This window comes from Trichechus manatus, unplaced genomic scaffold, assembly GCF_000243295.1.
Source record: "Trichechus manatus latirostris isolate Lorelei unplaced genomic scaffold, TriManLat1.0 scaffold00099, whole genome shotgun sequence".
Classification (NCBI taxonomy): Eukaryota; Metazoa; Chordata; class Mammalia; order Sirenia; family Trichechidae; genus Trichechus; species Trichechus manatus.
Window position 1 is genome coordinate 6,737,263 of NW_004444035.1, and position 12,468 is coordinate 6,749,730.

Sequence of the window (12,468 nt, forward strand, 5' to 3'; positions counted from 1 at the left end):
GTATTGTTCTCTTTCATCTGTTCCCTCTCTGCAGTATTGTTCTCTTTCATCTGTTCCCTCTCTCCCTTTTGCTTCTGCCCTCCCCTTTGCCCTTTCTCCAGTGAACTCGTTGTGCAGATGTATATGTTTTTTCCTGGAATGTCAGGTTTTTAGAATTTAGCACTTAAGACTGTTCCAGACTTCTGGTATATCTTCCCTGTAGCCCTTTTAGTAATACTTGCTCTTGATGTTTATTATGTATTTCTTACCACAATCATTTCTCAGAGTTGATAACATTTCTGAGTAATAAATTGAAATCTTATTCAGTGCAATGGAATAAAAACAAAACCTAAAGCAATATCAATCATTACTAAGGTAACTTTACCATATATCCATGTGCTAGAATAACAGAAGAAAATAAGAGTTTTCAAATGCAAAATTGGTATGTTTTTGGCTCATAATGCTTCCCTAAATTGTACTTTAGCGGCTCACAGGGTTGCTATAAATGCAGTGAAGGGAACATATATCCTGTATAAACCTGACAAAGCAAAAGAATTTGAGTGTGAATGATCCCAGAGTGCAATGACCTATGGGTTCTATGAGGATTTACGGAAGCCTGATGAATGATTCACCGCTATATCCATGGAAAAGACAGACTGCAGAGAAGATGGTGTAAGTGAAAGTTCTCAGGAGGCTGCAGAGAAATCTCAGAAGGCTTTAGTGTGGTATGGGAAGAGATAATTAAGCTAGAAGAATTATTTAAAGTGGTCAATGGAAGGGCTGAATAACCAAGTCATATAATTCAGATACGATAGAAGGAAATAATATAAATCTCAGCAAAGACCTAAAAAGATTTGGAGAGAGAGAATATTATAAAGAATTGAAAGAAAAAAAATAAAAACGGAATCACCATGTAAACCATAGTGGTTCTCATTCAGTAAAGGATAAGATATAAAAATAATTTATATTTTATTGAATTAACAATCTAATCGTCAGTGACCCTTAGTCTTTCCGTATGACTCGTTTTGTTTCACTTCAGAAACATGTACTTGTGAAATCTGTTTAACATATAAGGAAAAACCAAGATAAACAAACTCATGACTTCCTCGAGTAAAGTTGCCTTCCTCCTGCTGAATTACTGGAGCTTACAAAAAATTTCCAGAGGATGGAATATGCGTCTAATTGTCAACGTTTTCCTAAGAGTCTTTGGCTATCAGATTACCGAGGCAGTCTGACTTCATGTTTTTTTCCCAATCTTGATTCTGTGACAATTTTCTGCTTACAGGAATGTAAGGATCAGATGGCACACACCTGACACAGCAGAGGCAGAAATGAGTTGGGACCCAGAGGTTCTGCTCTACATCTATCTAAAAACCAAAAAACCAAACCCGTTGCCATCGAGTTGATTCCGACTCAGAGCGACCCTACAGGACAAAGCAGAACTGCCCCACAGGGTTTCCAAGGAGCGGCTGGTGGTTTCGAGCTGACGACCTTTTGGTTAGCAGCCGCAGCTCTTAACCACTGCCTAGAGATGCTTTATCGGCTCATCTGTAAGGTGAGTTCGAGTGGGATGATCTCCAGGGCCCTTTCCGGTGCTAAAATTCTAGGACAATGTGATGTTCTTTAACAAGAAAAACCCAAAAAACAACTCTTCTGGGAAAACAGTGACTAGTTTTGGGTATATCTAGAATTTCAATTGAAGAATTATCCTTAAAATGCATTGAAAGTGGGAAGGCTATTTCCTCTTATACTTTTTTCTTCTTTTTGTGTATTTCCTTTTGTATGATTAGTGCATTTTAAGTTAGAAACATGTTCATTATTAAGCAGTAAATTTTAGGATGATTAAGCCATAGCAGTCCGCGCGTAACCCGCAGGCAGATTTCTCATTCCCCGTGTCTGCACACATCTTACGATTTTCTGTCCATGAAAGATCCTTAACGCCTCTCTTTTACCTAAACGCTACCTTGAATTGAGGCCTGATTCAAGCCTTCTTTTGGAGTCTTCCTTTCTCACTCAAACCCACAGTGATGTCTCCCACCCACGAAGTATTTCCATACCACAGATTTGCCATTTAGCTTTTGATATTTTATATGTACTTATTTGCTACTTCACAGACACGTTTCTTCTTCAGCCAGATTAAAAGTACCTCATGGCGAGCATTCACGACATGCCTATAAAGCATTTGTTTAGTAACCCAAAGAAATAAACATTTTGAAGCTCGAAGACAACTGCAAAGTCATTCAGCACATTGTTCCCTAAGACCTGTCAGAAAATGGTTGTTTCAGAATGATTTTCAAAATATCTCAAGACCCAGACTTGGAGATTCTGATTCAGCTGGATGTGGCCTAAGAAATTCTGTATTTTAAATGGGGATATTCAGACGGAAAACTAAGTAAGAGATCTGAGTCACCACTGAGCCGGATTTGACCTGACAGCATCTGGTTGGGTTTTTTGGTTTATTACCTCATCGAAATTGATCTACTTTGAGAATACAGCCCTTCCCCGGTTGTATTTTGAGTGCCTTACAACCTGGGGCTCATCTTCCAGTACTGTATCAGGCGGTATTCTGCTGTGATTGATAAGGTTTTCATTGACTAATTTTCAGAAGTAGATTGCCAGGCCTTTCTTCCTAGTCTATCTTAGTCTGGAAGCTTCACTGAAACCTGTTTCATTCTGTTATACAGAAGGTCACCATGAGTCAGAGCTGACTCAATAGCAGCTGACAACAACAAAATTACCTCATGACATATGGAGACTGAGCCCCAGAGAAGGTAAGTGGCTTCCAGAGTATGCAGCTAGTTAAGTCAGAGAGGGATGGGATGAGAATGCAGGTATCAAAACGTCATTCCAATAATTACTAAGCAACTTTGAAGTCTCTCACTCCATTTAACTGTGGCTGCTGATGCTGTTTGTATACCATTTTGGGGTCGGTAAATCCAGAATACTGACAACATTACTAGTTTATCATAAAACAGACAGGTAACGACCTGCACATTTGGATAACATATATCCAGATACACGTATTTTTTCACAGTTGCTTTGGCGTAAGGCTGGAAAACTTCTTAAATGGCCTAGTTCAGGGTCATGGAACATTAAAATATGCAGTGCTGAAGAACACTTGATTACCTTTATAAACAGCGTTTATGAGAAATTTAATCTGTCGAATTAGTAAACTCACTGAGTATTAATTAAAGAAAAAAACAAACTTCTGAATTTTCTTTGAAGAACCGACTGCAGTATTGGAGTTACCTAGTATCCACGTTTAATGCGTTTAAGGCAAAGTATAAAATACCCTTGGCCAGTAAATGTACCTGTTTATGAGAGCTAGAATTGGAGCTAGAAGTTACTCCAGATTTTATTATAATTACTCTGTTCTAGGTAAATTGCTAAGCTTCTAAAGGGTCAAAAGATGGTAAGAGCCAAAGGAACTCCATCTGGTATAGGCAGTACATAAATGGATAAATCCTGGTACTAACAAGTACATACGACAGGATCTACAACAACAAAGCGGCTTTGGGCACTGTGGTGGGCGGGTGGGCTGGCTACTCCCTAGTGGAGCTGGGGGAGGCTTTCCAGAGAAGGCAACTGAAGCTGGTTCTCAAAGGTGCCCGCTCTGAGGGAAAGGACATTCCAGACATTTAGGACAGTACATGCGAAGACATGAAGGTTTGCCAATGTCTGGATTACTCAGAGAACACTGCACAGTTTAGAGGGTTTGGAGCCAGGAGTGTGCAAGTCAACCTTCATTTGTCTCTTTTCGACTGCTCGATCAGGTATGAAGGGAGTTAAATGAGAGGCGTAAGAAACCTAAGCTGGTTGTTTATAAAAAGCCTTTACTAAATTCCAAGTACTTACTCACTAATCCGTCTGAGTATTTCAAATTCTCCTCACTATGGCTTTTGTTGATGTTGTTTTGAATAGTACACCTGATTCCAAAGTAAGTTATTTAGCTGAGTCACCCAAACTGGAAATATCACAGTATGACAGACTGACAGATGGGTGGTGGGGTATACTGTGCAAATCAGTTTAATAATTGTCCTCGGCCATGTCTTCATATAGGCCATAACTCATTAAAATCTGAAAGGCTTATTTTACAACATCAGCAAATTCCTGACAACACTTTATGGGAGCTACTACATACACTTGGAAAGGTACCGAGTTCTGAAAACCATCTTTTAGGAATGTCGAAGATCTACCTTGCACACGTCTTCCTCCAGCAACTGAACTGAATTAAAGACTATTGTTTACACTTACTTAGTGCTCTGACTTTGTCTTTACCTTTTAGAGGTCTCTGTCTCTGTATTTTTCTTCCCTTGAAAGTGCTGATGCGATAGATGCCTCATTTACACTCAGGAGGCTCTTGGAATCATACCAACAACATTACACACTTGACCTGTATGACTGTGCTGATGATGAGGAAAAGCAGGTGTGGTGACAGAGGCACCTGCAGGGAGTCTGGAGGGTGGGCCATGGCACACGAAAGAACCAGCTGTGACCTTTCAGAAGCAGATCACCAGGCCTGTCTGCCCAGGGGCCTCTGGATGGGTTCGAACCACCAACCTTTCTGCTAGTAGTCGAGCGTTTAACCGTTTGTACCACCAAAGGACTCCACCTCGTATGATTAAGTGCTCCACTGAACAAGGGAAATTCAAAATTCCCCTTTACCTTTCCCATCTCCTCAATGTCAACTAAACAGGGTCTGAGATTCTCACAACATCCCTTACTATAGTTTACCTTGTTATAAAAACAGAGATACAACCTCTCCTTTGACATATTATAAACGCGAAGAATGAAATCAGTTCATTTAAGTGTTTTTGGCATCTTGGATAAAAGACTTTCAAACTACTTATACTTCTCTTAATATACAGATTCCATTACAGAACACAAGCATGTAAACCAAGCCCTATAAATCACACATAAGCACGATTCTCAACCCTAGAGTAGGGGGAGAGAGAAGCAAATAACTCCCTCTTTCTTGGGTATTAATCCTGGATCAGTTTATTCTGATCATTTCACATTTTCAAAACCAAAACTGGCTGGCTATCTAACTTCAAGAATAATGGCATGAATAAACGGAGACTTTACTTGCCTTGATTACTCTCGTCGCCCTTAAGATTGATGTTTTTAGAAATTCACTAAAGCTGCAGGCAGGATTTAACGCAGATGATCCCACAGCTCAGATAGGATACATACATTTCTTCATTCCCTTGTACACAGTATTTATTTTTAATGGATGTGAGAAAAAGAGAATTGGGAAATGTGCCTCTGCCTCACAGGAGAAAATACAAAGGTGGGGTTGACAAGTCTTACTCTTCCACACAACCCCATATTCAGACCTCCCTGTGATTAGTTTTGTCCTCCAGACAAAGCTCTTTATTTTCTGCCATCATCTGCATAAAAACATTCTGTTAAAATAGTGCATAGTTCACATGTGGAAGAGATGTAAAATACGATGAGCTTTCATTTTCTATTTCTATTATATGTTACTAGTTCTTATTGCATCAGAAGAGTCTTCGAAATCTCTGAGAAAGGAAATACAGAGCCTTTACTTCTTCATGAAGGAGCCCTGGCGGTGCAGTGGTTAAGCACTCGGCTGCTGACTAAAAGGTCGGCAGTTGGAACCCACCAGCCGTTCTGCAGGAGAAAGATGTGGCAGTCTGCTTCCGTAAAGATGACAGCCCTCGAAACCTTCTGGGGCAGGTCTACTCTGTCCTGTGGGGTTGCTGTGAGTTGGGATCAACCCGACAGCAATGGGTTTGGGTTTTTTTTTTGGTTCAACTTCTTCATTAGAAAGAAGCATAGGTTAAGCTAAAGGAGGGACTCCCTAGAGAAAGTTCAGTATGTATTCCTTAAAGCAAGGCAGAGGAAGGAATAAGCTCAAGAAGTGAAGGAATGGTTAATTCTCAAACTGAACAAACATAACATGAGTACATCCACTGTAGTGTACTTCAGTCAAAGACTGGTTAGGGAATAATAATGGGGTCCCAGAATGAATTTTCAACATCTCCACTCCTCCAATTATGACAACGTGTTGGTGAAAATCTTACCAAATATGCATTATGATTATTTCTAGTGATGAGAGATTATTTTATCATCTAATTTTTACCTCTCAAGTGGACTTTTCTTATTTATTTCAAAAAGCTAAAATTTGTAGAATTCAAAAGATGATGCAAAGTTTGTCAGACATTCAACAGTAGACAACATGAGAAAAAAATCTTGCAAATGAAATTAAAACCATGATGGATAGACAAATCAAGAGAAGAAGAAATTTTTATTCCTAAAAAATTTAAAACTCATTCTGTTTTATGTTTATTTAATATATATGACAAACACTATAAAGTAATATAATACATAATATATAATATATAGCACATACTACATAGTAACAGCTATGTACATGTATCTCCAAACATAAAGTATACTCTGTTTTGGAACAAGGATCATGCTTCATATCTCTTTCGTATGCTCCACTATGCTGATCACGAACTTGCTTAACTGAATTAAAAGTCACTTGACAAATGAGTTATCTAATTTAAATTAATCCTTAAATGTTTATCAACCATTAATATTATGTTTACTCCATTAGTTAACAATGAATACATTTACACAAGTATAAAGATATTACCTACCTGTAAGGATAGCCGTGGTACTTGGAACGAAATATTGAAAGCAGAAAACTGAAGAAGAAGACCACCAGGCCTAATCCCACCAGGCAAATGACTAGAAAAAGGCAGAAAATACCATGACTGTCTGGAAACATTCAAGTGACAAAAGAAATGTTTATATTTTTTAAATGCATTCAATTTATTACAGTACACTTACATTTAATAGTTCATGGCACAGACAGGTACAACAAACCAGATAATCCAAAATACAATGTATTCGTTATTTTCCATACTCTTCTCAAGGAAAACGTACTATGTGGAGTATGAAAACAACAAAATTGACTGATCTACTCTTCTGGTGGTTTCTTCTCTTACAAAATTCCTACATGTACTAAAATGTCCCCCCAAAACAAACAAAATATATGATAAACCACAAACAAGATTATTAGCATCTGCATTATGAAGCACTGGCCGTATCAGCAGAGACGTTTGCGTTATTAGAATGCCAAGTATAATTTTATTTTCTTCAGATGGCCATGCAAAATTTACAAATATAATTTTAGATTACTAGACTAATTACATTGTCTCAGTAGAAGCATGTTATTTCAGAATAGTTCATCCTAGAGTACAGAAGGCTTTGAACAATGCCTTGGAGAGTAAGAAAATACTGCCTCATAAGCCAAAGGGGAGAAAATCCCTCTCAGCAGCAGATAATGGTGGAAAGGTACTGTTGTTGCTGTAATTAATGTTTACTTGCTTTACAAAGGAACACAAGATATATGTTACAGTAGAGTTTGCTGTGGTCCAGGTTTCAATATTACTTTGTCCCAGGCAAGTTGACAATATAAAAATTATTATTTTTCTTTTCTTTTTTTTAAATGGTTAGGAAGATTCTATTCTAGACAAGTAGCAAAATATATTAGGTTTCCTCTGCATATATATTTTGGATATATATTTAAACAAGATTCATTGCTATTATTAGTAAACTAAATCTAAACATGCTTACAAAATTTAAATGCTTAGAAATCTTAGCCAACTAAACGCAGGTATATTCAGAATAAGTGAAAAGACAACCATATTGAAGAAATTGACTTCTAGTTAAATCTGTTCTATAAGTAACTAGAAATTAGCATTATCTCTTAAGAAGAAATATACAGACATTTTTTAAGAATAAAACATTTACACAATACTTTTATCATGGCATTAGTTTTAAGGAATTCTAAATATTTTGAAAGATATCTGAACTAAAAGATCGTTAAGAGAGGAAGACAAGAGAAAAGAGATTTAAAACACTAAGGGAGAAGAAAACAAGGAAAATAAACTCTCCTATATGTCTCTATAACGATGAAATATGATTTTTAAAAATTCTTCTAGCATATAAATAAAACCAGTTTCAACTACATTCCTGGATAAGGGAATGAGAAGGTGGATAAGGTATGGTACTGCCAAAATAAGGTCTAGAAATCTGTCAGTTTTCATTTCAATTCTGTTGGAATATCCTTCTCTCAGTTTTGAGTACAAATTGTAAAAATCATAAGCCTTTAATAGCATCCAGTTGCAGCTTCTGTGACACTTCACTTCAGACAATACTCATGCAGTTGGAGTTCAAACATTGGCAGAAAGTAAAGCAAAAACCAGGTTTCTGAATACCACAAAGTGAAAAATGCTTTTAATATCCAAGTATGATAGTCACCATCCACTGGATGTAGCATATTAACATCTTTGCTTACAGCCGTCTGACTAAGCGTAGAACCAATTCATTAACAATCTTACTAAACTGGTAATTAACTAAACAATTACTTATACATTCCCAAATTTGGTACTTTAGCAAACACTTCTTCCTTTTAAAAAATTTTTCAGAGGACTAAAACACTCCCTGCACAATCTCTGCCACTCCAGTGGCCTTCCCAGATGCTCAGGAAATGAGATTTAAACTATGTGATCATGTGAAACAATTCTGTGCAGTGGAGCAAAATAATGCAACACACATACTTGTTTATGCGAAGGGAGATGGACGGGACGGGCAGTGAAGGCTTACGGTCACTGACTGAACCCGGGCAGCCCATGTGGGATGACGTACCCGTAAGAAGAAAATGTCATGACTGCACAGAAGCGTTCTGACCGAGCCATAATATCACAGCAGTTGTACAATATCAAAAATAAAAATCACACCAGAATAAAAAAGGAGTAAGTTTTAAACATATTTCCTATGTGTGTGTGTGTGTTTATTTGCGGAAGGGGGTAAGTGGGGATCAGAGTCATATACAGAATATATTATATATAAAAATATCTAAAAAAAGAGAAGTTGGAAGTAGTGATTTTATAAATTCAGTACCGCGGATGTGAAATTAAGAAATTTACTACATATTCATTATTATTTACCTTAACATGACATGATATATCATTAATATATAATCACAGGAGTTTGTCCTCATAAACATGATTTGTCAGTCCCCAAAACATCACATTGTTTACTCAAAAGATGTATCATAAAATTATATTCAAAAATGCTGAACTAAACAAAATAACACCTTCATTTCTTCTGTAGTTGCTTTACAACGATGTACTGATACCATCATGGGAAGACGGCAGACTAAATTACCTGTCATATCCAAAGCATTTTAACACTCAGACACTTAGACATTCAGAAATCACTATTAAAACACATCTCACGCTGGCTAAAAACCACTTAAGTAACTCTGGGTTTTTACTTTTAATATCTTAATAAATTATTTGTCTTTTTCAAATACACCTACGCTCCTTACATACAAGTCTTGGGTTTTTAAAAAGATTTCAGAAATAACAAAATATTGAGAAAAAGTTTTAATTATAAGCCTGTGGAAGTACAATCATAAAAACATACAGGGGCTTGATATTAATTATAAAAAGGTCTTTAGCAGGAAACATTAAATCTAAGGCTCTCTACCCACTCCTCACCTAGGCTCCTTAAGGCAGAATATTTTTCCCTTTTTTGCTGCCAAAATTTGTTACTTTAGAAACATTTGTTTTTTCAACAACTCCTGAGAGGAAACAGTCCCATCAAAGGATAAAATATAGTTAACTTGTTTAAAGGCATAATGCTGGGCCCCTTCACGGAGCTGTAAAACCTGGACTATCCATGGAAAAGATAATGTTAACAACACCCCCCTTTTAGTGTTAGTAAAGGCTAGTTTGGAGAAAAGGGCAAGGCATTCTAATATTCCAGCATGCACAACCTGTGTGAGTTAGGTTGTGACCTATACCGATTCTCACGGCCCGGGAGCATATTACGTGCCAATAAAACCTCCGAAGACTCTGCCCACAAGCCTTTTTCTTCTGGTCCCAAGGATCTCTCTACAGAGGCTGAAGCTTCAGTGGGGAAGGGTCAGAACACCCCCGACAAGAGTCAACTGCAGCCTCCCTTTGCAAGCCATTCCAGGGAAAATCACCCAATCCCATTTTGAAAGAAAAAATATTTTTCAAGTATATGTATACACACATTCAGGAAGTAGAAAAAAGAAACCAAAAACACCTTCACCTTCAAAACCTAGAATACATCTGTTGAAGTTTATGTTTACAAAGAGCTTTCATGTACTTCCTGTTTGGAAACTAAAATTATACTGCAAAAAACAGCAACAGAGTGACTTACTCCGTCTTTTTCCAACATCTCCTTTGGAAGTTGCAGCTTCATTGAGAAGAACCATCCCCATGGTGATAGCAGCATCTACAGATGTTGTCAAGGAAACAGTAAAAATACATGCGAATAAAAACTTTTAATTTTTCTTGGTCTGAATACAATGTATTCTGTTCCAGAAAAGTTATTATAAATACACAGAGAGGTAAATACAATTTATTATCTTTATATTACATACAGTTACCACTGTTTGCGTATGAAAAATGCCTTAGTTTTTACACCTCAACCTTCAGTTTGGGAGATTCTGAGGGCTTCATTCTAATTGCTCATAATTTCAGGACTTTCCCAGCTCATACAAATTACATGACCTCTGAAAACTAGTTACGACATTTCATACATAACAATATGTACTAGTTACAGACATTTTACACTTCATAGATAATAACAGAAAATAAGAATGTATTCAGCATAATTTTTCATTTTTCACAGGGTGTGAGTTTGTGTACTCAGCTTTCTTAAGAGTTTTCTTTTTCTTCACCTTAAAGGTGTTGTTTTAGAAATTATTTTGTTTAGTTAAAGAAATTCTTATTAAGGTCAGGTATTGTGTCACTTGGAATTTTTTTGGCATCCAATTACAAGCCTTACCAAAGCAAATAAAAACATAATAAAATAATCTGACAAATTTAGCAGGATCTTGACCGTATCAGTTAGCTGTCTGAAATTTTAAAATGAGAACACAGAATTACTTCTATACTCAGTTTGTTTTGCAACCAAAGACCCAAACCAAACTCATTGCTGTCAAGTTGATTCCGACTTACAGCATCCCTATGGGGATAAGGCTGTGATCTTTATGGAAGCGGATTGCCCACATCTTTTTCCTGTGGAGCGACTGGTGGGCTCAAATCTCCTGCCTTTTTGGTTAGCAGCCAGCACTTCAAGCACTGCGCCACCAGGGCTCCTGAAACATACCAGAGACTAATCAAATAATGGGAGGCATTTTTTTTGCCTTTAAAGGATATTCTTTGCCATGTTATTAAACCATTTCTGACAATGACTACGGTTAAGATTTTAAAGCTCATCGATTCTGGTAACATATTGATTATGGATTCTGACTAATGGACTAAAAATTTTAACGAAGAAAACCATTTTCTCAGTTTGCTTAATTGATTTTATTACCATTTCCTCGTAGTCACTTGCACTGTTACTGCACACAGCCAGCATCAATGTCCCTGTGCAGGCTGTATCTAAGCGCTTTCTATTCTGACAGGAAAGCTCAAAGGACATCATCTGGCAATGTCAGCATGCTTCAGTCGGGGGGCCAGGGAGTCTGCAGAGCAGATATTTCTGAATGTGTTTTTATGACTATAGTATTCAACAATTCACAACTTTTCCAGTTAGGCATTTATGCTTATACGGACCTGTCTGTATGAATGCTCTTTAAACCATTCTACGTATTTATTGCATTGTTTTCTGGAAAAAGAAAAACAAAACAAAAACCTTGATTGGAACCCTAATATACGTAAGAGAAAAAGGGCCTGCCAGCCCAGTGCAATCCCCTCTTGACACACACACACAAAACACCACCACTAAATTTCTGGGGATCCATGATACACAGTCTGAAAATCACTGACATCTAGATAACTGTTGAATTATTTGAGTTTCAACCATGTACCAAGGGCCTAAAAAGAGTGTTGAAAGGAATTCGTGTTTTGTGGTACTGCTATGATAGTCTCTAATTCATTTTTCTTAACTTAAAAGTGTTTTGGACAATCTGCTTGTATAAATTCTCCTCAGTCCATATTCGTACGACACTGTTAATAATAAAATAATGGAAATCATAATTAAAGACTTGTATCACTCAAGCTCTTTACATGTATGGAATTTCTACTGCTTAACTCTCAAGTTAGTTCTCTGGAGCTGACTGATGTGGATCCTCAACAAAGAGTTAAACTGGGCTTCCTCTTTACCCTTACTCTTTCTCTAGCATTACCTTGTTATAGTCACATACAAATTTTAATTTACACATTTACATATACACATAAAATCTACTGAAAATCTATACAGAATTCCAGCTTATTTTAAGTATGACAACATATATATTTGCAAACATTCAAAATGTAAACGGTCTTTTTTTTTTTAATATTTTACTGTACTTCAGGTGAAGGCTTACAGAACAAAGTTTCTCATGAAACAGTAGTACACATGTTGTTTTATGACATTGGTTAACAACCCCACAACATATTAACCCTCTAAATTCTCAACCTTTTTTTT

General features: G+C 36.9%; 1 protein-coding gene across 2 annotated transcripts in view; it reads right to left on the reverse strand.

Annotated features, from left to right (window-relative positions):
- TUSC3 (tumor suppressor candidate 3) overlaps nt 1-12,468 on the reverse strand; it is a 180,857-nt gene that overhangs the window by 13,192 nt on the left and 155,197 nt on the right. For both annotated transcript variants that reach the window (XM_004382789.1, XM_004382788.1), the window contains exons 8-9: nt 10,213-10,287; nt 6,609-6,699 (exon numbers count right to left, since the gene is read on the reverse strand). In XM_004382789.1, the coding sequence (XP_004382846.1) occupies nt 6,609-6,699; nt 10,213-10,287 (166 nt within the window). The remainder of the gene's footprint in view (nt 1-6,608; nt 6,700-10,212; nt 10,288-12,468) is intronic.